This window comes from Cariama cristata, unplaced genomic scaffold, assembly GCF_000690535.1.
Source record: "Cariama cristata isolate BGI_N322 unplaced genomic scaffold, ASM69053v1 scaffold26884, whole genome shotgun sequence".
NCBI lineage: Eukaryota > Metazoa > Chordata > Aves > Cariamiformes > Cariamidae > Cariama > Cariama cristata.
Window position 1 is genome coordinate 1 of NW_009612798.1, and position 27,786 is coordinate 27,786.

The window sequence follows — 27,786 nt, forward strand, 5'->3', positions numbered from 1 at the left end:
CCCCGCCGGGCAGCCCGGTGTGGGCCGCGTGGGGGTGGTCTCAGGCCTCGCGTGGGGTGAGGTGGCCGGTTCCTGTCACGGCCCGGCGTCCCCGGGGCGGCTGAGCTGCGTGCCGGAGCTTGGCGCCAAAGGGGCCCTGAAGAGAGGAACCCTCGGTGGGAGGGGAGCGCTTCCCTCCTCTGCGGTGACACTCACCCGGAATCTGTAACTCTTGCTTTGGACTCTTAATAAAGCGTATGATGGGAGCATAAACGTGGGGTACGATGTGTTAGTTCGGAGTGTTGTTTTTCTTTTATCTCGTAGTAAAGTAGTTTCTGTTGGTGAGACACTGCCTGATAGCGTGTCGGTGAAATCCCCTCTAAGAAGTCTTCTGTGCTTAGAGTTTTTAACTTAAGGTAGTTGTATGTTTTACATGTATGTTTAACCTGCTTACTAAGGTAGCTTTTATTTAGTGGCAAATGCTGCATGTTACAGTTAAATGTGCTAAAAGTTGTCAATACACACCTTGGAGTACTTTAGCTTAACTTTTTTTTTAATTATTCGTGACTTGTTAAGTATTAGTAAGACTAAACAGTTTGGTTGAAGGTGTATGCACACAGAAATACTTGTAACGGTACATAAATCTGCCGTGTAAATAAGGTTAAAGAGTATACATGGCAGATCAGCATACAGTAGGTGTAGACTCTTGTTCATGACCCACTTTCTTTGCTTAAAACAGTTTGTTTTCTAGGTTTTTTTTAGGTCTATGTGCCAGACAGAGACTGGCGACAAAGATTCCTCATGATAAAATGGATGCCTTAATTGGAGAGGCTGGTGAATTTTGTTTGAGGATATTTTCAAGTTTCAGTTAATCTGAGACACTCTTAAGGCTATAATACAGTTAAAAGACTACATCACAAGCCCTTAGATTCTTCATGTCAGTCATAGCTGCCATAATGTAACCTTTTTGATACCTAGTGCCAAACTTACCTGTGAAAGCTTTGCAGCTTGTTGGCAGTGCCGACTCAAATCTTTGTTGGTGTCAGTGGTTCACCCTTGTTGCATATAATATTTTTAGATGTTGCATTTTGTTGCAGATAATGGCCAAATCTGTGATCTCCTTTTTAAGGACAAGACTTCTCTACCATCTGCATTATTTAATGGAGTTACGTTGATGATTGGTGCTAATTTAAATTAATGTATGAACCTAATTGGAAGACAGACCTGCATAAATACAGGCTTAACTATCTTAACCACTAAGTTATTCAACAATACGTTTGCTTTTCTGATCTCTCTTCTCAAATCAGGTCTTTTTCATCTGATGCATACATAGTCCAACATGAAGGTCATGTTGCTGTTTAAACAAACTAGAGAGAATTTAGTTGCAAACACAACAGTGTTGTAGAGGGAAACTGAAAGCACTGGAATTAAAGCTGGCTGCTATTAATATGTTCATTATCATAATAGAAGTGTAGATACTCTAACCCTATGATATTTATATTAAGGTTTGAAGTATGACATGTGAAATCATTGTCAAAATACATTTGGAAGGGTATGATTCCCTTAGGAAACAATACACGAACTTTTAGAGTTTATCCCATGTAAGTCGCTATAATCACTATTAAGTAGTACATACGGTAAAATCATACCAAATTTAAGAGATGCTAGCACATGGAAATACACCTAGCTGTAATGCAGACCTTCTGGTCCTGTAAAAGTTAGAAAATCGAAATAAATTGAATATAAAAAATTGAAATAAAAAACTTTTTGAAGAGTTGTTCTGAGTTCAAGTATTGCAGTGTTGTATCAGGACGTAGAAAAAAAATATAAAGCAAGTTGATCCTATTATTTCAATTCTAATAATGGTCAAAACTGAGTGCTTGATTAAAGATTTAAATAGTTATTGCTAACTATTTGTACACTGTACTTCAAAATATTTTTGACCTTGGTATGGATAGGTGTATAAAATTAGAAATGGCCATTCTAAATTTCTAGCGATACTGTGCAGTGTTGAAATCAGTAGGATGACAGCATTTCTGAAGATCAAATCTGGGGAAGCAGGTTGAATTTTTTAAAATTGTGGAAAGAAAATGACATTCTGAAAAGGGCTTGCTTTTTTCAGACGTAATGGGTGTGAGAGATGATGGATCTCAAGCTATCTTCCAAGTACAGTTCTGCTGCGTGTCACTTCAGTAGGGAAACCTGTTTAATTAGCATTTTGTGGAACTTTGTGCTGGGGTTTTTAGGAATGATTGCAAATATTTAACATAGATATGGTGTGTATTGATTGAGTTTACCTTCTGATAAATTGCAGTGCTGCAGTCCATGCTCTTCTAGTGTAAGTATGTCTGTCTCAGGAGTGTGCTTTGGTAGTACACTGGTGGCTGTGAGATCTCTGTGTTAGCAGATGCTTTGCTACAACTGTTTTGTGCCTGTTGATTTTGACCACTGCAGTGGTAGAAGGCAAATGAGGCTGGGTCCAGGATCCTTGGGGCAGGACACCAGTCTGAAAGGTGCTGCAGTATTTTAAGCCAAACTTAATCTTCCTTTGGACTGCAGACTGCTGCTCTATTGTCTGTAGGCTGTGGTGTGGTAGCCCAGGCTTCCCAAGCTGCATGTTTTTCAGCTCCTTTCCCCACAGAGCCCATTTCACACACAGTTCCACCTGAACTCCAGGCAAGTGCTGTTATATACCCCTTGGGTAACAGCATGATGTTCAGTTTTACCGAATGTATAAAAATTTAAATCTAAGATGGATACAAAAAAGCAGTATGATTTCCTGTTGAACAGAAGTAAAATAGCAATAGTAATTTGATGTAAGTTTAAATTAGTTAATTGTGGCATCTGGCTAATGATACTGTACAGAATGCCTTGCAATAATGAAATATGGAAGTTCAGGAGGTGGTTAATGCAAAGAAGCACAAACCCAGCAGAAGCTCTTCCCTATTTACTCAGTTGTAGACAAAACCCTCTGTTCACACAATAGTGTAGGAGCTGTTAGAAGCCTGAAACTCAGATTGCCATAAGACTAGCTATAACAGTCCCAATACTTTATTTCAAAGCCAGTGATGTTTTTATTGTCTGAAAGAATCCTTTTATAAAGCATTACCCAGCTGTCATGCTAGCCAAGCTTGATGGAGGTGACACAGTTCCTGAAGAGTACCTTCTAACGCGGTTCAGTAAAGTCGATTTGTAACACTACATGGAGTAGCAGCAGTACTTAACTAAAAGTGCTGCTTTGAAATGGAAGTCTCATTTCAATTTTAAATATAAGTTATTGTACTGTATATAGAACTTTGCTTTTGATAGTATCACTGTGCTATTGTAGTTACTAAATGATCTCAAGAGAGCAGCTGAAGTGTTTTTCTATAAAGGGAAGATAGGGGAATTCTGACACTGCAGATCCTTCTCAGTATGTCCCAATACTAGTAGTGGAAGAGTATGAGGGGAAGCGTGGGGCATGTAATTACTCAAGGGTTTCCTGACCTTATGCTATTGGTCCTTGGAATGGTCTGCCAAGTAGAAATCAGCATTTGGTTGACTACTCTTGAGAAATTTTGTGAATGCTAGTATTCGTTGTTTAAAAGTGACTAAATGTGCATGAGTTTTGTTGGAAAGACCTCTTCAGTTTGGTCTGCCTTGGAAAGGACTGCCAAGGATTCCAGTCCTTGGAATGGAATCTTGGAAGCCAAGATTCCATTGGTTCTTGGAATGCCAAAGAAATCAGCATTTGGTTGACTACTCTTGAGAAATTTTGTGAATGCTAGTATTCGTTGTTTAAAAGTGACTAAATGTGCATGAGTTTTGTTGGAAAGACCTCTTCAGTTGCTCTTGTTAGTGCATTAGTGACACATAATGTGGTATTTATTTTTGAGCGTAATTTTGCTAGATTTTTAACTTTCTTCCACTAGATGGCCCAAGCATGCTTTCCAGTACCCTATGAGAACTGAAACTTTTACTTAATTTCTAAAATAAATTTGTGTCATTTTAACTGAACTTAAAATTCTGCATCATGAAACATACAGAAACTTCTGTGATGCTTTATGCTTGGTTGAAATACGAACGCTTTATATCAACCAAGAGAGTGTTGGTTAATGTAGGTGATACATGGTAATGAAGGTTATGTCATGTATGATCTTCTATGTCCCTCTTTTTCCTTGATTAGAATGTTTCTTATTGAGTATATTGTAAAGCTGTTTACTTTTGCATTGAGATGAGAACTGATGTACTGTCACTCTGACAGTGTGTTCAACGGTAGTGGTTCAGAGGGACTCAGAAAAGGTGTTGATCTCAGGCTGAAGTTTGTCCCTAACATCTCCTGGGAGTGAGACTTGTATTTTGCAGGCCACCATACCTGATTTTTTTTTTTTTTTTTTTTTCCCTGGATAGGGTTTTGGTAACAACTTTGCAGTTTATTTCACCAATATAGATGTGGTCAGTGGGTTCTGAATAGGGGTAGTTGTCAAATGTACAGACTGTAATTTAATTCACCTGTTTTTGTTGTCTAACAGACATCTAGTATAAGCTTTTTATCAAGGCTGTCTTTTTGGTTAGTGGAGAAAGACAGGTATACACAGAAGGCACCTCTTACCAATTAGAGTGGTCGGACACTGGAACGAGGCTGAAGAAGTGGTGGGATGTTCATCCACAGAGACATTCCAAACTCAACAGGACCAAGCCCTGTACAGCTTGAGCCTATTGGGCTGGCTCTGACTGGGAGATTGAACTAGGTGACCTTGAGAGGTCCCCTCCATCCTCAATGATTCTGTAGTTCCAAAAGAAGACTTTATTAGTTCCTTTTCTCTACTGGTGTTTAAAACAAAAATAAATATGAGGAAAATTAATTGTTGTCTTTCTGAATTAGTTCCTAACTTCAGTATTTTGCGTTAAGTTCCAGCTTTCCTTTTGCTTCTGAGGACCTTGATGTGGTGGTATTAGACCACCAGGAAAAGTGTGTGTGTCTGTGTGTACTCTTTTCCTTCCTAAATTGCACCTCCCACTTAAAAAAAAAAAAAAAAAAAAAAGGGTGCGATGTAAAGGCAGTGCTATATTCCTTCATTTCACTGCTGCACTTGCCAAATGCCTTCTCTGTCCTATTACTGGTTTAGATCATTACTCCTAGTGTCTGCCTTTAATAGGGATAGTAGATTTTTCTCTTACTCCTGTTTGTCTTTTGCCCTTTCTCTTTATGGAAGAGTCAGCTGTTGTCCCTTCCTCAGCATTTGACTCTGTGCTCCTTTTTTCCTTCCTTTTCCCATTGTCAGTAGGTGTCCTGTCCTGCCACCTTTCTGCTCCTCTTCCCTTTTCTGGTTGGAGACAAATCAACATGTCCATGTGTACTAGAAGGATGGACGTAAATGGAGTATTATTTTAGTGAAGGGGATATTGCTGCCTGCAGTCCTTTCTGTAGACAAAAGTAATCTGCTCCAGTTGATGGCTCTACTGATACGTGTTGGAGTTCTGCATTTGCAGTATTTCTGTCTTCCTTTCTAATTTCTTTCCAAGTCAATAGCTTTCAGCTTATTAAGCAATATAGCACACAGATTTTGCCAGTTGAACCAGGTGCAGAGAACTTTCCAAATATGTTGGTTTTGTGATTAAAGTGTATATTTAATAGGATTTCTTTCTGAAGTGATAGACTCCTAACTTTGTGTAGGAAATTGGCTGCATGGCCTTGCAGCTACTGTTATTAGTAATATAGGCTTAACTTTGCTTGTGACTGGAAACTAAACTGATGAAAGTAATTCCATTCCTAGCATTCTGGTCGTGGAAAACATAGATATAGGACTAAAATGTTAATGATATATTTTGATTAGTAGTGTGAGTTGTGGTTTAGTTCTAAATTTTCTTTTAACTGAACAAATTTAATAGCAAGTATGAAATAGAATGGGTTTAAAAAGATGTTATACTAGGAAATCTTTGATGCAACAGAAACATAAACAGGTGTCATTTGTCTACATATAGTTTTGCATGCTCTGTATTATATGGAACTTTGAGTGCTGTTAAAGGGAGATTATCTAAAGATGATGTGAAACTTCTTCAGCTAGTATCTTGGTCATGTCTCAAACAAAATTTTGCACTTAACATACTTTTAGTAACTGTAGACAGTTGAAGCAGGTAGTAATGTTTGTTTTCAGGTGGACATTTTGGTTCGTATATCTGATGCATTTAGTACAATAATATATGCTTATTACATTGTTTTGTAGCTAGGAGTACAGAAATCGTATTTTAGGGTGAGCAGAATGAAGTGATAGTGATGGATAAGAAGTCAGAAAGGTGTTGTGTTTCATATCTATCTGAATGCATTTACATAGTGATACCTCTTAAATACATGTAGGCATTTTAGATAAGTGAATGTATTGCCTTTGGGCATGTAAGCTAGCAGCCATGATATAGTGCCATTTGAAAGCTGGACAAAGCTGCAGAAGGTTGCAGTATCAGGTGAGAGCTTCTAAAGCACTTTTTGCTTTAAGAAATGTGCATCCAGTTCAGTTTAAATTTAGTTTCATCTTACTTTGCAGCTGCTATGGTTACAGCATTGTAATACCGAAATCTTCACGCTGGTGTCAGTTCTGTTTGGCTGACAAAAGTAATTCTAAAATCAAGCTGCTTATTGCAATCAATAAAGCTTGTTCTCATGGCAGAAAATACCAACTCCAATTTTTAAACTTTTTGGAGTAGTTCAGAAATAGTAATTTAAAAAAATGACAGTGGCATATTTGTACTTAAAATAGTACTAATGTTGTTATTTTTTATTTATATTCCTTTATGTCCTTCACTAGATGTCACTAGTAGATTTGGGAAAGAAACTTTTAGAAGCTGCGCGAGCAGGTCAAGATGATGAAGTTCGGATTTTGATGGCAAATGGAGCACCTTTTACCACAGACTGGGTAATGAAAACTTTTGCGGTGTTTGGTAAATCCTCTTACTTTTCTGACCTGAAGAAGAAAGTAGGCTTATTACAATTAAGCATTTATGTTGCAAACCTTGGGAGTTTCTTCTTGGAATTCTGCAGTCACATCATCTAATGTCTAATTCAAAATTAAAATTGTCTATTTCTTCGTGTGACCTTCTACTGATTTTTAGTAACAGACTGTGAATGACCTTGCTCTGGTGGTTTTTAAGATGACCTTTGGAATGGTTAATGGGAGAAAGCAGCAATCATCTTCCTAGTTATTGTGTTTACGCATTTAGTATAGTAAGAGGTCTGAACTGAGAAAGCAGTCCCAACTACGTAATATGTTTAGCTGAGAGTTTCCTGATAATAGGGACTCTGAGTTGTTTTTTGGAAGTGCCTATTTTTGAATAGGTTGTATAGGGACACCATGTACCTAAAATTCTAGGGTATTTACAAGCCCTTAAGAGCCTTAATCTACTTAGTGACATAACTTTCAAGTTGACTCTGTTTTGAGCAGGAGATTGGACTTAAGCGACTTCCAGAGATCTCTTCCAATGTTGGTATAGCCTGTTGACGAACACTAAACACGGGGTTAGGCCCCTTGAAACATCACACTTCAGAAAGACAGAAAAAACATAGCCCAGACCTCAAAAAGTTGCTTCTAATGAGCTGGTTTTAGTGTGTTGTGATTATTGGGGAAAAAAAAAACACCTCACAACTTTCGCCCCCGCCCCTCCTTCATACTCTGTAAAAGCCCCAACAGCTTCTTTCTTTGAGACTGCAAAGGAAAATGATTTTGAAGTTGTGGTCTGACACATGAGTTTGATCACTCCAGAATAAGAAGAAATACTTCATACTGACATCTGTTAAAACTCCACTTTTCCCATGACATTGCAGTTGGGAACATCTCCACTTCATCTAGCAGCACAGTATGGACACTACTCAACAACAGAAGTGTTGCTGCGAGCAGGTGTAAGTCGGGATGCCAGAACCAAAGTGGACAGAACTCCATTACATATGGCAGCATCAGAAGGCCATGCCAGCATTGTAGAAGTCTTACTTAAGGTAAAGACTGCTGAAACAGGGTCTGAGTGGGGATATTACAATGGTTTATGATCAGATATTTGCAATTCCCTTTTAGTCATGAAACCAACGTTGAAATGATGTGAATATTTATATGGTGTGCATTGGGTGCTTTGTTTTCCTATTAAACTGTAATTTATTTCAGCATTAAAAATCATGATGATTACAGGTGAATTATTTATCGCTGTTTCAAAATAAGACTATTTCCTAATTTGACATTGTGTGAGTAACAGCTTTTAGAACCAAGACATGTTATGTTTTAGGGAGCCTTTAATCCTTTGAGGCAAATAATTTATTTGGTAGTGAGATTGAAGTACTTTTAATAAATCTGTAAATGTAAGATAAGAGAACATTACTGATGGAGAAAAACAATTTTGGGCTTCATTCTGTGACCAGCATTATTTAATTCAGATACTTCTAATGACATAGTTTATGCAATAATCTTGTTTGTAGCATGGCGCTGATGTCAATGCGAAGGACATGCTCAAAATGACTGCACTTCACTGGGCTACTGAACATAACCACCAAGAAGTTGTAGAACTCTTAATAAAGTACGGAGCAGATGTTCATGCTCAGAGTAAATTTTGCAAAACGGCGTTAGATATTGCAGTAGACAATGGAAATGAAGACCTTGCAGAAATATTACAGGTAACTTTTGATTCATGATGTTAAGGGAACTTACAGCAAAGTACTTGTTTACACATGTGATAAACTAAGCTTTTAATATAGCAGCTGTGAGACTGTATGTTGAGTGATAATGCTAAACTCCAGTCTCGTTCATGACATGGAAATGAGATTAATGTTAGTAAACATTAGTTGGCTGAAGAACATTTTCACCCCCTACAAAGTCAAGGATAAACATCCTTTATTTTCTTAAATTTCAGTGTTATAGTACACAGAACTAGGTGGAGTCTTCACAAGCAAGGTGTAAAACTTAACTTCCTACTCTGCTAATATGTTTTGACTATACCCTAGTGTTCAGTTAACTTCATATGTGGATATTAATTTCTTAACAATTGGAGATCAGGAGAGGAGAAAAGAGATGACAATTTTTCCTGAATTAGAAAAACAAGAATTGAATTGTTGAACTGATAGAGATTGGGATGTTAATAGATACTTCATGGAAATGTGTGCTCACTCTTCAGTAGTCGTCTTGAAGGCAAATTCAGTGCTAAGCATTATTGAGAAAAGAATGGAAAGCAAATGAGAAATATCATTGTGTCACCGTATAAATCTGTTGTTCCCCTACATCTTGAACTATATGAACTTCTGGTCTGTTCCTTTAGCCTTCTTTTCATTGCAGAAAGGATATAGTAAATACAAGTCAATAATAATTCAAAGAAAGACAAAAGAAGACTGGCCATGTACAATTCATAGCAATTACTAAGCTGTTGGAGCTGATTTTCATGGCATGTAGCTGCCACAGCAATCTTGGTTCTTCCGGCCTCTGTTTTAGAAAAGTAAGCTTGCATATCTAGAAAAGGGCCTTGTCTTCATATGGTCTTCTGTTTACAATAAATGGTAAGGAGAAGTAGCAGTGTGTCATTATTCTCTTTCACTTCAAAAGACTTTTTGTCTTTGGATTTTAGCCAAAAAAGATGTTTCCCATATACTTACACAGAGCACAAGATGTGACACAATGTGTGTATATTGCATGAGTATAACGAGGGAGATCCTCCTTGTTTGAGTGGAATGTGCAATCATTGTAGTTCCTACACGGTAAATAACTTCTTTATACCTTCAGTTGGAATGATGTTATTACCTTTGTCTCCTAGATTGCAATGCAGAACCAAATCAATACAAATCCAGAGAGTCCGGACACTGTGACGATACATGCAGCAACACCGCAGTTCATCATTGGACCTGGAGGGGTGGTGAACCTAACAGGTCTGGTATCTTCTGCAAATACATCAAATGGAACAGGTCTTTAGATGCCTATAGGATAGCTACTGGGATTTTATACTTGAATTGATTTTCATTGTTTAGTGAAAAGGCTTGAGGAAAAGCAGTGGTAAGAATTGAGTAACTACCATGTTCCTCTTCGTTGTTTTTTATGTGTTGTAAATATCTAGGTACTTAAAACAACAGTCTTCGTGGAGATAAATTATCAGAAGTTGTATTTGCTTAACAAACTTGTCTTCAGAATAACACTTTCGTTCAGCAGAATGTCGCTGAGAACAGTGTGTGTGTTAGAAGCTTCATTGCAATAATAATAAAAAAAGGGACTTCACTGGTTATAAATTTATCAGCTAACTTTTTTTTTTTTTCCATCCTACTAGATGAAACAGGAGTGTCTGCTGTACAGTTTGGAAATTCATCGACATCAGTATTAGCCACGTTGGCAGCTTTAGCAGAAGCATCAGCTCCGCTGTCTAATTCTTCAGAAACACCAGGTTAGAAAGCTAAGTCGTTTAACCTCATTTAATAAACTAAAAGTACATAACTAGTGCTTTTGGAGATACAGCTCATAAAAAAATGAGATTACAATCTTCCTTCCTCTTTTCAGCATGAACAAAATTTTTCCTTTACTTTTGCCTGGAAGATTGCCAGATTCATATGTACAATTATTTCTTAATAAGATTTCTGACCGCAACGGGTATTTCTGGGCCTAATGTGAGTAGCGCTAAGAGCAAGCGTAATTCAGGAGATTGACTTTACGTTTTTGTCTATATACAGTTTAGTTGCATTTGGTGGGAGAATGTTTTCTATGAATGCTTCTTTCTACTAAATATTGGGAAATGGCCTCCAGTGTTGTTTGCATATATTTTGTCAGCAGTTTTCTTAATCTTTCACCCAAAAGGCACAAGAATATTTGGTGATCTTAATGTGCAGTTTCCCCATGAGGATGTCTGTGAGTCATCTTCTCAACATTGAGGTGTTCTACTTGCATTTATAATAATATGTAGTGATTAGTATGTCCCACTTCAGGCTGGTATGCTGTCATGGCACTTCAGGTAAATGTAAGGCTAGTAATACATTATTGTCCTCCTAGGAAGAGGCAGCGTGTGTCCATCACTGCAGCTGTATGTACCCTCTGTTATTCCATAAGGCTATGACAAGAAGCCAGAGAGGCACAAGAAATTCCATTGTGCCTAGTTCCCAAGTTTTGCATTCCTCTTTCTTAACATAAAAACCCTTCACCCTTGCCCTATGGATCTTTGGCAGTTACTACTTTGTCTGAAAAAAACCAAACCCTTTGATCAAGGTTTTATACTGTGCAAGTTGCCCTGGATATCTTTCTCCATTCTTTCTGAATAATGTGTTGCTTGCTTTGTGTACTTTCTCACTTTTGTTCATTACAGCATGCAAAGTGAAGGAAGAAAGGGCAGTCAGGAGTCTTAACTGCATCAAAATGGATTATAAAGACAAGTCCTTACCACTAACAGGTTTGAGAAAGAGAGATATAAGCAAGGAAAAGACCTCCTTTTATAATTTGAGCAAGTTGTAATACCATCTACTATAAAGTTAAAATGTGATCAAAAGATTCTGAATTATTGAAAGTTACTTTATAAGAGGATGCTGCTAAACTTCTGTTCCAGACCGTATTTTCCAATTATAGTGTATGTTAATATCTTGCCATTGCATAAAAAATCAGGTAAAACTAGCACTTAAGAGGTCGAGTGCTATGTTAATTCTTTGTTAGCTAGCTTTGGGACAGAGAAATCCCTAGTTTTTGTCTCTGAAGTAGGCTATATAGTGTATAAAAACTTCTGTTACTCTGAGAGTCCCAAAAGGTGTTTTCATGGAGACCTGGCTTTCTAAAGGAAGCTGTGAAGTATTTCATGCATACTTCACTTGCCCAGTGCTGTTTTACATATGTTGCTCCCTAGTTTTCTCAGTATGGTATGTCTGTAGCTACTGAAGTTTTGTGGTAGGCCAGATGGCTTTTTTGTTTGTTTAGTATTTATTATACTGATGTGTAGCACTATAGCCTTATTTCCAAGTTAGCTTGGGATTTTGGGCACTGATGTGATAAGCAGCAAGATGAGCCTAACTTTAAAGCCAGTGACTAGAGATCACTATGGAGAGTAACAACCCTCTGTCGATCAAGGATTTATGACGCTTATGATAACCTGAATTTTTCTGAACACGTTTCTAAGAAATGCATTTATTTCGCTTTTTTGTTGGTGATGGTCATTGTGATAAATTTTACAGTACTGAGATGCTTTGCATGGTCAAAGTCTTTGGTACTTAAAAATTCTCGGGGAATTCAGCTCTGCAGATGACATTGTTCTTAAGGACACAGTTTTCACTGAAAGTATAGAAGAGATCGGTACTCTCAGAATTGCTGACATGACAGCTATATCCCAACATATACCTGAGTTTTCATCTCTAAGTATTTTGAAGTCCTGCAGGATTTCTTAATACATACAGTTCTTTTCTTCTACACCTTCTCAAAGCAGTACCTAAGTACAGCTATACTATTTTACGACATGTAAATATTGCAAGTGAAGTGGATGATTCAAAATCAGAGTGCAGCGCCTCTCATTACAGAAGAAGCTGCTGATGTTTTCAGTCAATTAATATATTTCAATGAAACTCAGATCTAATTGTAGGAGAGAGAAACTCAAGAAGGGATTGAATGGGATTACAGAACATTAAATGTGTATCCAGGACTCAGTGATAGACTTAACTAACCAAGAGTTCTCATGTTTCATGGCCCTACCCTTGCAGTGGTGCAGTGTAACCCATGTTACAGGTCAGTAAACCACTGAAGACAAAAGCCATTAGAGAGGAGGCAGGAGATGACAGGCAGGAAGGAATGAGCTTGAAGTCTTGATGTGGTAGCTTCCCACCTTCAGTAATGCAGTATGCGTCATACCTAACACTCCTGTTTATTTCAGTTCTTCTGCTTTGATTTTTATGCAGATGTGTTGGCAACCTTGCAGCATCTTACTGTCTGCAAATTATTTCCTGTGTTCTTCCTCCTTTAATAGTTTATAAAGTGTAAAGAATACAAAAGCAGCTTTTTGTCACCTGTGCATCGGTAGTAAGTGTGTTTAAGGGAGAAAAAAAAAAAAGAAAACAACAAAAAACCACATTTTCATTGTGCTCATCTTCTAAAAGATCCATTTCTCAATCATACAATTTTTGACAGTATTTATAATTCTGTTTTTGGCTCTTACGTTGTATTTAGCCTCCTGTATTTAAGACTATATAAACTTGGACAAAACACTTAGGTTCTGCCTTTTATGCTGTTTTTGTCTAGGTTTTTCTCCTCTTTCAAAGTTAACTTTACCCTGATCTCTTCCCCCTAGTTCCTCATGTCTTGCAGTTAAAAACACATCAATTTTGTAAAAACAAAGGAAGGAAGGTGCTTCTCACTGAAGCTAAATAGAATCATGGGTTTTTTTAATTGTTACTCAAATGAAGTGTATATGAGGACATGGACATTATGTACAAATGTGGTGGATAATGTATATATGGAACTCACAGTTGGATTAGAGAAAAATCTGATTTGGAATGCAATATTTGGAGTGCCTGTATTGGAATTAGGCTTATGTCTTACTGCATGTGCAGGTGTTCTCCCCCTGCACACACTGCAGAAGATGATAAGGCATGTTAATACAGAGATTCTTGAAAATGATAGTGCTGCTGTTTTAAATGACTTCGGCTTTCCTTCAGCCTGTGAAGTAGTGTGGTAACTAATAATTATATGGGTATAGATACAGAAGGAAAGCACGGAAGGAATAAGGACTGTATTTATGGAGATATTTTTCTTTTATATAGAATAATTTCTTTTTAGACAAAATCTCCATTTTTCTTTCAAGGTCTGAGGAAGTCCTAATGATGTTTCCTTGCAGAACTAAAAGCCCATCATTGAGTTCAAAACTGAAAGGTCAGAGCTATTTCGCACAGCAGCTAGTATTGGCACTTGCCACTTGGAATTTTTTGTGACAGTGGTCTTTCTTACTGTTAAGCCTGTACTTGGAAGCCAAATCGAGTTCAGTACAACACCACTTATTCTTCTAGGACTTACTGTTTTGGTTTACTGAATAAACACTCTGTGAATATTTAAGCAGTGCTATAGGATAGTAATCTCTGAACATAAGGATCTTCAGAAAATGATGACTGCAGTCATCATTTGAACTACAGAGTGATTTGTGTGTGTGGTATACTGTAATTAACTTAAGATGAAAGCTTCAGGGTTTTATCTACCTTCTGTCATCTCGAGCATCACAACAGTGTGTAGGGTTTTAATTTCATCTCTGTAGATAGAAAGCACTCTAATGTCTGTTATTTAAATCAAAGACTTTGCTTTTACCCTGACAAATAAAAAATAAAATAGAGTTAGTGGGCTTCAAATTCTTTGATTGTGCTACTAGTGATCTTGCTCTTTGTCTCGGTATCTTGTTTTAAAAAACAAGGGTGGTAGTGCAAGACCCCAATTACAGTGAGGTGTAGTGTAAGCTGTGCTATTTGTTGTAATTCTGAATGCAGTATTTCCCTTATTTTACCTTGCTTTATAGATGTTATATAGAACTGTGAGAGTTCGCTGCTGTATACTCATTATCGAATCAAATGGAATTATGTACATAGAAGGTTTATTTTACTCTTTAAGCTTTATCTTTCTCCTTCAAAGATGTAAAAATGTCAACTCTGCAGAACTTTTCCTTTAGTCTTGTTTCATACTTTGTATAATAAATAAAGTTGTGTTTGTGTTTGAAGTACCCATGTAGTACAGACAAAAATTTAAGATTCTCTAGAGATCCTTCAGTCTTTTACTATCATGAAGACTGTTACAGTAAGCAGAGAAATCAGGACTGGGTCCTGAGGTACACCTGGCAAGGTACTGCTTGAGGAGTAGTTTCAAGATAGTATTTCAAGTTTAATTTTTTTTTATTCCCATTAGTATGACTTAGTCCAGCTTGTGTATGATGCAAAAGTTATTTGTGTTCTTAAAAACGACTTTTGCTCTTGCTGCCATGTTAACACTGAACCAAAAGTGTCAGTTTTGAATAGGGTGTATCTATTAGGAAACATGCTAAACAAAAAAAAATTAAAAATTATATTGAGCAAGGTAAACCAGAATGGAGTTGCATGTATATTTCAAAATCTTAGTGCTTTATGTTGGCCTGGTGAAAGATTTCTTTTAACAGTATAATATATAGTAATGCATTAATTGGAGGGTATGTCAAATTTTAAAACACACGGAAGAAATTTTTTTCTCAGCTGGAGCAAAAAGCATTTGAAACCAAAAAGCTTAATTTTTAAATTGACTTAATTCCTTTACTAATTTGTTGATAGTTGTGGCCACAGAAGAAGTTGTGACTGCAGAATCTGTGGATGGTGCTATTCAGCAAGTTGTCAGTTCTGGAGGTCAGCAAGTTATTACTATAGTTACAGATGGCATTCAGCTTGGTAATCTGCATTCGATTCCAACCAGCGGAATAGGGCAACCAATCATTGTGACCATGCCAGATGGACAACAAGGTGAGTGGAAGCATGTACAGCTCAAGCTTGAGGAACTGTTTTAGTTATAGTAGTAATAATAAATTGTTAGGTGTAAATACCTTGGACAATTTTGTGTAATTATCAATTTAAATACATCTTTGAATTCTTATACCGCAAAAGGCTCAGACATGAGCTACTGCAGTTTAGTGAGTTATCACGTCAGCTGAGTCTCTGCATTAGGAGAAAGAATGGAAGAATTACTAAACTGTATGGAAGAGAAATGGGGCATTTAAGGGAAAAGTGATAACTACTTGCTTTGCCTTCAGTAAGTTTGATTCTTGCAAACTTGTTATGAAAACTAGAAGATGGAGTAAAACAAAAACCTTCTTCCAACGCATATGCTTTTGCCTTGCTGGAAATACTGTGGGGAGGTGAGGCTTGGGTTTAGGAATCTGATGCATCAAGCAAGCTGTGCATGTCCCATGGAGGGTGTTCTTGACAGAACAAAAGCCACGTCTTACGTGCTTCAGGTTTTAGAGGAGCAGTGGTAGAAGCTGTGAAACCATGGTGACACAAATTGTCCTGTTTGGCCATATGTACTTTGTTTGTGGAAGCTGCTGGTGTAATAAGTCCTATTTTGTGACATGCATATGTTTTGGGTGATTTCTTTTAAAGGTGCTCTGCACATACTATTTAGGCAGAAATGATTCCTTCTCTGGTTTCTTCATGAGTACTCCCAGTGTGGAGCTTGCAGAATTGTACACCGGAGACAAATTATTTCATTCACAGTCTGTCTGAACAAGTACAGCTAGTTATCAGAAAGCATGAATGTGTGTAGGTAGTAACTGAAGTGACAGTTACAACATTTATTTGCCAGATGGTTGCATGAGTAAATTAAGAGTATGAATTTCTTTAGATCCCTAATTTTTTTCCTTCAAGGTTAATAGCTACTGGATTTTCAGATTACCTAAGGTGTTCTAATTAATCAAAATCAAAAACCAGTTTTGTATTTGCTTAAGAAACATTGTAAAGACGATCTGCTACATAAGTTACAGAATTGACACTGGTAACTGCTGTAATTCACTTCCATGTCTGTTTACTCTGTGAAAAACAGTGATGATACTCCAGCATGACAACTAACTGTTGCAGACCTCAGTAACAAAGAATTTTAAAATTCTTTAGTAGCATACAAGCAGCTAAAGTTTTTAGTAAATTTTCCCCATACTGACTTTTTAATGCACTTTATTATATAGTTGTGTTTTCGTAAAGAAAAGTCTCTGCATTTTATTGCTGTTAAAATTCATATAATTAAGTAATTTTATTATGTAGTGCAAATATTGTTTGAAGTAAATGTATTTACATGTACAAACATGTTTTCAGTATTAACAGTTCCAGCAACTGACATTGCTGAAGAAACTGTGATAAGTGAAGAACCGCCAGTGAAGAGACAGTGCATTGAGATTGTTGAAAATCGTGTGGAGTCTGCAGAAATAGAAGTAAGGAGTATATTACGTGATATGTGTTAACGAGAGTGTTCAGCACAGAGTATCTGGTTTTTTGCGTTGTTCTAGAGTTTAATTTCTGTGTTACCACAGAATGAAGTGTGTGAAACAATAACTTGTTCAATCTCCCCTGTTACTAGAATTCATCTTTTTCAAAGTTATTGTAAAAGGAGTACAGGAGAGTTGTTTGCTTCATCCTGTGATTGTGCACATAAAAGTGGCACTTGTTTAAATATGTGATAACTTAATTTTTTTGTTTTTCCTTTAAGATCACTAGCTAGTTTTTAAAACTAGGTACTGATATATTATCGAGTAACTTGACTCTTTCCGCTAACGATGAATGAGAGTACATTACCCTCATCTTTCTGTTACGACCACATGCTTGTCCTGATTGTGAGATCATATTTTTAGCATCATTTCCTTTCCATTCATGATATCTAGATAGCTGCTAATGGAAATGTGAAACAGTAAGATTCTGTGTTTGTCAATTTTTATCTGTCTTTTTTTTTTTTTTTTTTTAAATTCTGGAGCAGTTTACTATTACACATCTTTGCACCATCCTGTTTTTTTAAAATTATAGTGCAGAAGACCTAACAACGTTGAGAGCGCTTTTCTTGTTACATATGACAAATAGATGTAGCTGTTCAATTTAAAATTGTAGCTTTTTTATATTAGCCACAGTAGGTCAACCATCTCGTTCCTTCTTCTATTACTTCTAACTGTGCTGACCAGTTTTGGTCAGAAGTTTATGAAAATTGCTGTCTGCTTTGACTAGGCTGTAAGTTCTCATTTGGTCAACTACATGATATTTCATTTATCAAAGGTTGTATTCTCCAACTTCTGTTCATATTATTGAATTGTGACTAATTGAATACTTTTTATTGTACAGTATGTGCTACATGTTATCCATGTCTAATAACAATAATTACCACCTTTCATCACTTGCTTTCCCTGTCACTAAGTTGTCACATCAAGTGCTGTTGGCCTTTGCAGCTTTGTGGTCATTACAGGTTATCATGACAGTTGGAAATTTTCTTGCTGCATTTTTTAAAATGTATGACTGTTACAATAAAAGCATTTCTTTTGTTCACACTTTTAAACATCTGCCTGAATTATTCATAAAGGAAATTATGTTTCCTTAAGTATTAATAATTCTGTTAGGTGAAGAGAAAAAAAAAAAATCTAGATTGATTAAGGAATAAATTGACCTGTTCCTAATTACAGATAGTTGCTATAACAGTACAAATAATTCTTTTAAGGGGGTTACCAGTTTAAATTATATATTTTAAACACGTTTCTCAAATATTGAAAGAAGTTGGCTTAGATGAGTTACTTTATCTGTTACCTTTAAGTGCAAGTCTTGATGACTGACTTTATTCCTGCCTGTACAACTGGAAATGCACATGCAGACCTCTGCCTCTGTGTGGAAGCCAGTTGACTTCAGGAGCCTTATTGTGGTTCACAGGGGTATAGTGCTACCCCATTTTGGTAACAGAGATGTTAAAGTGCACATAAAGTCAGTTCACTTCAAACTTCATTATCATAGAAGGTGGTAGATGCTTGAATTTGGAGGGAGTGGGACCCATCCTCTCTACATTTTTTTTAATGTAGAAAACCTTTATTGTTCGGTTTCTTTCCCTCACTGATGATTCATTGCTGTATTTCATTATAAAGAGTTGTTTCAAGCCTAAGAGCACTTTCTTAAGCTGTTTTAAATTCGTAAGTGTATGAACAGTTAGCTGTAGTTTGAAAGTCTTTAAGTTGATCATCCTCCCATTCATGTGACAAAGTTTCGTGTAAAAGTAACTAAAGCTGTAGTGGTGGTTTTTGATTTTTCTCTTCTGGGTCTGTTAAGTTCAAACATTTCAGCTCAGTTTGAAGAGTAACAGTTTTTCTAAACAGTTTGATATTTTAAACATAGGATGGCAGCAAAAAAAAAACCTCTGTCACACAGATACTGTGTTTTTCATTTTCATGTATAATTCATTAACATACAGTGATTTTTATTTTCATTCTTGAATTTGACTGGTTTTCCTATGTTGGATGTTTGAAAGGTGATACACATTAGAACCAGGACAATCATTTCACTAGACTAAAAAAAAGATAATATCATAATTGTAAATTAATTATATTAATGAATTAATATCCCTGTTTTTTCTGTTGTTAAAAAGAATGCTTGGTTTGGTTATTTTAGTTGTGGGTGTTCCTATTGTCAATATGTAGACTATTAAGAAATGTTACATGTAATGAAGAAAATTCCCTGATAAAATGGAAGATTTCTTAAGAGCACTCAAGATCTTCTAATTTAATTTTTACCCGGGTAGGTTTTTATACTGATACAAAAGGACTTCAAATAATTAGAACACTTTCAGTTGTGTTCTAAAGAGTGCCCTAAAAACACTTTCTGGATTTGATTAAATTAATAGAGCAGGAACAGTCCTCCCTATTCTAGACGTCAAAGTTAAGGAACCCATTTTTACTGTTCAGTCCACTGTAGATCTGCATTGCTCCTCCAGAAGCATTGCTTTCCCTCCACTGCCTGCTTAAACTGTATACTTGGCCTTAGACCGTATACTTGGCCTCGGTTCCTTAACTCATTCTGTTTATGTTAAGACTATGACTGTCTAAAAACTACACCTGTTAATTGCTGGACTAATCTACATGCTTTGAATTGCTAGTCTGTCTGGTAGATATTGATTTTTATCTTGTCTCTGCCACTGAGACTTGTTTTTTTCTTTTTTCCTATCCCTTTCTTAATGTGCTATACTCCTTACAGGAGTATTTTTCTCTTGGGAAGTACACTTAAGATATTGTCTGAGAATCTCTCCACCCCCAAGTGTTTGCAGTCTGCACACACTCCATAGTAGTGATTGCACCTTGCTTTTTGTAATGCACCATAGAACCAGTGACCAGTAAGCTCCTGGTGGTTCTTACTCTTCTGCAGCCCAGTAGATAGACCAGCTTTGCTTCTGGCCAGTATTAGATTTCTGACTTTTTTTACGTGACAAATTCATGAGGTAGATAATGCCCAGCTCAGTATATCCCAGAGTTCAGTGTCCTCAAGAGGTAAAGGTTGCCTTCCACGTGTAGCAGGATCAACTGTTTTGACTGCTTCCCTGAGAATTGTGTTGTAGCTCTTTTCGCCAACTTTCTACTCCGTGAAGCTGTTTTACATAAGCTGTTGGCTCCCCTTATACTACATAGAGAACTCACAGAAATAGCAGTATGTTTTGGTTGGACTGGTGCTGGAACATCATTGGTGTGTTTTAGATCCTTTGAGATGTAGGCTCTACCGTTCATTTGGCATTTGTCAGTCTGGTTGCTACGTGGATTGGCCGTTCAAGAAGTTGCTTAAAAAGCAGAATCCAAATTTTCAGAGGTGGAAGCTGAACTTCCTTTTCAAATGAGTAGGCAAGATCACATGAGCTCTCAATGTATTAGCATATGCTCCAAATGAAGCAAACCCTAGCTAGCTCCCTTCAGCTCTTAAAGCCCTATGTAAAATCAAGTTGCACTTAATGGAGTTTGTTCTGTTCTGTACTATAGCTAGTCTTAATAACCTGTTAATAACATCTCTCCTTCACCTGTTGTTTTTGCTATACAGATGCTGGTATTAGCAATGATCTGATCACCTATGCCATTATATTCCAGCACATTCAGCACAGCATGTGACTGCTAAATGTGACTGTGACAAGTACTGAGAACAATAGCAAGTAGAAGGGAGGCACAGTATTTTGTATTTTCAGGCTCTGACCATGAAAATATGTGAGTGCATCAAAGAGGTGAAGAATAGGGATGCTGTTATGGGGGTGTGGGGAGAGAAACATCTAACAACTGTTTTGAGGTATTAAATGGGGATGTGATACTGAAGTGTTGGGATGGGAATAAGGAGAAAAGGCAACTTATTTTCACTGGGCCTCAGTTTTTGATAAGAGTTTTGTTTTCCTGGGCGATAGCTCGCTTCCCTGACAACTTCCCTCTTGTGGCTACTTAACAACTACAGTGGAAAGAATGATTTGAAATCAAATACTACCTTACTCATAAAAGTATGATGCACTTTAATGAAATGGTGTTTGGTTGAAGATCAAAACAAAGCTATTTTCTAAGCAAATTGCTTTTTCAATTGAGCTCAGTGCAGCATCAAACAAAATGAGAGTACCTACGTCACTGGAGACAGGAATCCATTCTCCTTAGTTGCGAAGGCAGCTTCATAGGAAGTGGCATTTCCCATATTATTTTGCTTAGAAACCATTATATAGCCATCCCCAGCAAACTTGGATGCAGGATGGAGCCTTAAGTTACTCCTTTTGAATTGAAAAAGCTTATTTAGCTGAATGCCTTTTAATTCATAAAAGTGTGGTGTCCTTGGGGATATAATTATACCTCTGGATTGCATAGTATCAATCACTTCAGATCACTTCATTTAGAAACCAGTTATGTGTATATTTTGGTTAGTGGGCAGCTGCCACTTTGCAGTACAAACTGCTGTTAGGTAACAGGTTTTCATTATACTGTCCGATTAGAAATACAACAGAAAGGGACAATCCTGTTAGATTGGATTCCAATTTTAAAAAGTAATGAAGGGAATTGAATCATTGGAGAAAAGTTAATGTATTATGTTAGTATTTTATCACCATACTTCCACTTTTTTATTTCACTCTTTTTCCATGAAGACTTGCTTGTTATCTTTGCAGCTAAAGAAACTTGGATTTACTGTATTTACACTTCAAGCCTTATTGTGGGGAGTTGTCTGGTGTGATAGTTCACATCTAATTTACACAGCAACGTTCATATAGGTTTGCCCAAGTAAGAACTGAACAGTTTCTACATCATACCGTAACACTTAAGCTGCATGTAAAGGAAAAGTATTTGCCATTTTAACTTGTATTTGATACGTATTTGACAAAATATTGCTGGTTCTGTTTCTAATAGGAAAGAGAAACTCTTCAGAAACAGCTGGATGAGGCAAACAGAGAAGCACAAAAATATCGTCAGCAGCTTCTAAAGAAAGAACAAGAAGCAGAGGCCTATCGGCAGAAGTTAGAGGCAATGAACCGCCTCCAGACTAATAAAGAAGCTGTTTAATAAAAAATGAACATACTGCAAAGCCTGTTACTTTCAAAAACCTGCAGTACAATCTTGAACTGTACGCTATATGGGTACAGACACAGGATTACATGATAGAGAAGATGCTACAAGTTGATAACTGGACTTAAGCCGTGAGCTCTGATGAATTTCTTGTAACATAAAAACTCTGAATTTAGAAATTGTGAAAAATATTTAAAATGAAATACTGTAAATAGTTGTTTTTTTTACAGTTTCAAAATGAGTTGATAAATCTTTTTGAAGGGATCCAGAAACATGAGAAGCCAATGCTTTTGTGAAATTTTTGATTTTAGTATGAATCTAACTTCTGAAAAACAGAACAGTTTTAAGGGTGATGTTGTTGATTTAAGCTGACAACTTGAAAATTAATTATGTGACAAAATGAATTAACAGTTATTTCTACATGGTAACAACTTAAACTTCTCTGAATAAGACATTTCCAGGTGGAAATCTTTGTACAGCTTTAAGTAGTTGTCTCAGATTCTCTGAAAACCATTTTTGGGTTTTTTTATTTTAGGTGGTGAAATTTTTATATTTAATTTCGGATATATCCAAGTAGATTGACATGTATATGAAGCTAATATTTTTTAAACTTTTCAGTTTGTACATATGCTGCATGTTTTTATAATTTCTACACGTACATCTTGCATAGGTATTTTTCAGCAAAGATGAGAAAAATTATGAGGAAAATGTTTAGCCTGTAGGTCATTTGAAGTAAGCTAGCTGCCAGTTTTATTGTGGATGGCATATTTCTTGGAAGAATGTAATTTCTAATTAAAAAGAACAAAAAAAGAAATCTTAATTTACGTATTAGAGGCAATTTAAAATTTGGTAGTGGAGACATTGAAACTTCCCTTTGTGTGTCTTACGATTTTCCTGTACAAACATTTTAAAGTTCAATAATGAATAGAATGTCTCCACTGGAACACAAATAGTAGTTCTTTTAGAATATTCCTATTGGTCTCTTTTTCCAGAATAGCCTTGAAATTATTTCAGTGATACATTTTTTTTCTAAACGGACTTTTGCATCTTAATCATGCAATTGGACAAGTAATTTTTTTTATGTTGTAGTGATGCTCTTGTTACCTAGCATCATTGTTCTTCACTGTGATACTGTGTTTGTGTGTGTCTGTGCAGTGATCTATTATGCTTAGGATTTATATAGCACATTACATCTTCAGAGCACTGTAAAATCTTTTAAAGAACCTTTACTGTATTGCCTGAGGCAGGTAAGTGAGTGTTACCGTCTCAATTTTATAACTGGTATAAGTGCAACAGAGGGAGCGTTAAATAACTGGCCCAAAACCACATGAATCTGTGGTAGACCTGGGAGTAGATCTCAGGAGTTCTTGGCTTCTAGTCCTGTACTTAGACTGCGCTGCCTTAAGATTGTTCAGTGCTGTGTTACATTAAATTTTGAACTACTGTGCAGATTCCTTTTTTGTAAGATAAAACTTTTTGTGCTTTGCTTTGTTGTTCCCTGTTTCACTGCTTTTATGGAATTGTTTATATAAACTTAAGCAAAAAGTCTAGTTTACCTATACTGTACACAGAAGAATTACCCTTAAAACTGTACTCTGGCCTACTTTTTCTATTTTACAATTAAATATCTTTTCCACATATATATAGTGCAGAATCAATTCCATTTCCATTGTTTTGTATGCATATTAGAAGGTCAAAGCTGTGATGTGTTAGGCATTCAGAAAAATAGGAAAAAACAGTTCTAAGCCTAGAATGGCTTTCAAAGGTAGAAGGGAGGAGTGGGGAAAGAATTGCATTATACAATACAAAGTAAAATATTCCTTCAGACTTTGACTTGAATTTATAGAATTGGCAGTTAGGAAAAAAATCCTAAATATCCTAGTATTGGTATAAATTTTGAAAATTTGATCCTGATTGGCAAATTTGACCCAAAAATAATCAAAAGATAATAAAAATGGAAAATCTGAGGTAATGGTTCTAGAATTATTATTTTCAAGGATGTAATCGTGCTCAGCTGGTACTAGGACTTGAAGCAAGCCTTGTGCAGTGACTAACTGGAAATTGCTATATTTTAGGGTTTTTTTTCAGAAATTATCCATTATGTGACTAGCGAATGCAGGAACCAGTTAGTCAAGTTAAATGTGGTGGTTAGGCATTGCTCCAATTGAATTATTCTGTGATCAAAATAATGTTTGTGTCCTCACATCCCACAAACTTAACTACAGTTTAATCTCTGTGAACTCTTAATAACGATAAGAATTTCAGCGTTAGTCTGAGTAGCGATAGTGGTAATGTTCATGTCCAAATGGAGAATTTCCCACGGTTTTGACGGCACAAACCTTTGTAGCAAACAATGAAAAGAACCTTTTCTATTCATTCTGCTTCCTGTGAGCAAATATTCTATTCCTCATTGCCTGTAACAAAATCCTTCCAAGTGCAGGGTAGCTATAACAAAAATTTATTTATCACCAGCAATATTTACCCTACCTGTAATTCATTACCACCTATTTTATTCTAGTTCCGAACAGGACCTGCTCTTTGTTCTCTTCCACACAGAACAAGAAACCAACCTGATGAAGCTGTCACCTTTGAGCAAAGGCGCATAGGGTATATGTCACATGGAATATTTATTGTGTAGTTTAGCTCTGAAAACATTGTTAAAAGTATTGCTCCTTATTTGCTGTTCCAAATTGAAATCATAAATGTAATTAGCTACCAGCTTTCTTTGAACAGACATCTGTATATTAAAGTAATGTATTAGTTAGTTGTAATGAGCTAGAATCACAGTTTTTGAGAACTCTGAGCTCTTTTTGAGTTGGTCCTGTTCTCGATGCCAGTCTCTTCGTACCTTCTTTGTCCCCTTTTATGGTAGCATTTACAGTAAAGCCAAGAGAGGTTCATAAATTGATATTAAGTGTGTGGGCAACTTGTTATTTTTTTCCTAATGTTTCCAGAGAAATGTGAGATAAAGCAGATGAATATGCATATACTATGGTTTTTTCTGCACTTATTTCAATGCCTTTTAAAAAATATTTCTTTATTTCCATATATTAATCTGATATGCGTCTATCAGAGCATCTTTGTCATATCTATGAAACAGTTCTTTCTCAAGTATCTAATCGCAGCAGAAACTGGGAAAGGTTTTCACACTGTTCTGTAGAAAGTGTGCTGTGGAGAAAGACAAAACACCTTTCTAGAATAATGAAAGCGTTTAGGCTGCATTATAGTATGAGGCAGAAAATCAAAGCTGCTCTGACAGCCAGTTGTCTCCTGTATAATGAGAACAGAAAAACTATGGTCGTGTATCAGATGAAGGGTCAGCCTAGCCTGGTATCCTGTCTCCAACCGGGCCAGCCCTAAGCAGGAGCTTAGGGCATAGTGAAAACGGGGCAAGCATATATTGTACTATGTAATAATTTCTCTTTTCTGGTGCTTAGTCCATAAGTCCTACCTCTCTCTTTTCCCAGGGCTGCCTGGTATCAGTGTAGAGCAAGTGAGTTCCTTCTGGTGAAGATGATAAACGCTCAACATTGAGAACAGTGTCAAAGGTCGTGCTGCCAAAGATAGGTCAGGCTGTATTTTTGGGTCCTGAAACTGGAACAAGGGGGAATCTACATGGCTGTTCTTCCAAACTGAGAACAATGCAGGTAGAGGACTTGGAGGAATTCTGGAGATACAAGGCCAAATCCCAGTGCTTATGCATATCATATGTGAGAAAAGCAAGCACAGCGGGGGGGGAGAAGATGTGTTTTCCCAGTTCAGAAATATAGGGTGGTATCGGTGGAGGATCATCACCCTGCAGTGTAACCTGCTCTGATCTGGAAGAGCAGGAAATCCACAAAGAGGATCATTGCTGCTTTGTATTGCAGTTCTGGAACTGGCAATGATTGTAATGCCTTTCCATCTAGCAGCAAGGGACTGACAGCATAGTGACTGAAGACTTGGGATGCAGGTATACTCTCTTCTTGGGAAAACGCAGTCCTACAGTTCTTTAAAAAAAAAAAAAAAGGGGGAGAGGGAAGTCCTCACCTGCAGTGTCAAATTTGTTATGTGTTGATGCCTTGTTTTAATGACTACTGCTAGCGCAGTAGTTTGGTGGGCTAGAGTAACATGGCTGATTTTATTTGGGTTTGGAAGCTCTTGAGCTTTTTTCCTCCCACAAGTCTGATGTTAATGTGTCTTATATTCATGACATGGATTCCTGTGAGACTTCTGAAAGATTGTTTGAAGATGGGAAAGGGTCAGTGCAGAGGCAGCTCCGTGTAGAGACAGATTATCTTACACATCAAAAGAGCACAGAGGAGAATGTACAAGAGACTGCAAAAGCCCTCAGTTGGGAGGAGTTAGATAAACATTCACCAATAACCTGCCTGCATTAAACCTTTTCCAGAATGCGTGAGTCTGAGAGATAAAGGGAGCTATAAAGGGTGAAGCAGCTAGCAGGGCACCAGACCAAACTGCCCACCGCTCCTGAAAGGTTGTGGCCCAGGTTTGAAGAGGTGCTTTTAGAAGGAATCGGTATGGAGCCTGAGGAGTACAGACGGAGAGGTGAGTGATTGTCTGCTCTTGGAAACTGGTAGCATTTGCTCATGGAGATCAAGTGTTGTAGGGCTGGGAGTGGTACCCAAAATTAGGATGAGCTATATACTCTTTATTTGCACACGTCCTTGAGACTTAGATCTGCTGAAGTCGAGACAAAAATGTATCCCATGGTTGAGTTTAAATTAATGGATTTAGAGTCAGTGGATGACTTAGGCTTTTTGATCTTACATTTCAAATACTGTGGGAAAGCTGCAAAACTCTGATTCTGAATAAACTTGTGCTAAGAGGTAAAGCACAGTGGCTCTTCCCTGGCTGACACCATGAAACTTCAGTGATAACTGGCACAGTTCTGGAGATGGGGAGCAAACTTTGGTCCCAAGGCTGGAGGAGATTGCCTAAAACGTGGAGGAAAGGTGTGGAGCTGTGTAGCTGTTTTCAGAGAATGCAAAAGGGGGTATGGTGTAACAATGGGGAAGCATTGGGCATTAAGAAAATCCAATTTCTGTGGAATGCAGTTTCAGTTAATATGTAGGCAAGAAAATCTGTCTATCTTCCCAGTAATCAAACAAACTGTACTTGTACTATGATTGTATTTTAAAGGTATGTTTGAACTATTCAGTGACGATGCTGAAATAACCCTCTGAAGCCTGTTCTAGAAGCCGTGTCCTTATATTATTAGATGGGACAAGTACGGTGTAGGAGGAAGGTTTGTTCCTATGGCTATCCTGGGAGCAGTATTCCAAGCCCTGTCCGATACTAGTGACAGACTGCATGAAGTGCTAGTACTACAAGCTAGTTTTCCTGCAATCAAAACTCAAAGCACTGGTTTGCCTCTTCCAGGGAAAAAAATTTGCCAGTACCTGAGCAATGTGAGAGAGAGACGTGTGACACCTGATGTACAGCCAGGTTACATGAGAGCCCAGTTGCCGGATTCTGCCCCAATGGACCCAGACAGCTGGGACAACATCTTTGGAGATATAGAGAAGATTATTATGCCCGGGGTAAGAAATAAAATATAATCATGACAGGAAAAAGCCATTACTGCCTGGGGTGAATGCTAAAACCTGGGAATGCACAGATTATGCAGAACATTTATCTAAATAGGTAAAGCGCCCATAATGTAGAATAAGTCTTGTAGACGTTATGTCCACAGAAGGATTCTAACACAATTTTAGGGCATGGACTGAATGTATTTTTGAAGTATTTTATACATTAAGAATAGCTTATATTTGCTTAGAGGGAAACAATGATTTTTCTGACACTAGTGAATTTAGCTTCACAAGACCTCTGCCTGCTGAA

At 37.1% G+C, this 27,786-nt stretch overlaps 2 protein-coding genes across 3 annotated transcripts in view; both read left to right on the forward strand.

Annotated features, from left to right (window-relative positions):
- Window positions 1-6,760: 6,760 nt before the first annotated feature.
- On the forward strand, window positions 6,761-23,585 carry GABPB1 (GA binding protein transcription factor, beta subunit 1). Of its 2 annotated transcripts, none has more exons than XM_009698782.1 (8): window positions 6,761-6,869; window positions 7,775-7,942; window positions 8,414-8,608; window positions 9,736-9,847; window positions 10,240-10,353; window positions 15,209-15,394; window positions 16,736-16,851; window positions 21,790-23,585. In XM_009698782.1, exons 1-8 carry the CDS (start codon window positions 6,762-6,764, stop codon window positions 21,940-21,942), a joined length of 1,152 nt encoding a protein of 383 aa, XP_009697084.1. In that variant the 5' UTR covers window position 6,761; the 3' UTR covers window positions 21,943-23,585. The 2 variants fall into 2 exon arrangements, with proteins under 2 accessions (XP_009697084.1, XP_009697082.1); XM_009698780.1 differs by having other exon boundaries at window positions 6,762-6,869; window positions 9,736-9,883; window positions 21,790-22,770.
- A 2,835-nt stretch (window positions 23,586-26,420) lies between these two features.
- The window catches only part of HDC (histidine decarboxylase), a 10,382-nt gene continuing 9,016 nt past the window's right edge, over window positions 26,421-27,786 (forward strand). Inside the window, exons 1-2 of the mRNA XM_009698783.1 lie at window positions 26,421-26,493; window positions 27,328-27,488. Coding sequence (XP_009697085.1) covers window positions 26,466-26,493; window positions 27,328-27,488 — 189 coding nt within the window. The 5' untranslated portion in view covers window positions 26,421-26,465. The remainder of the gene's footprint in view (window positions 26,494-27,327; window positions 27,489-27,786) is intronic.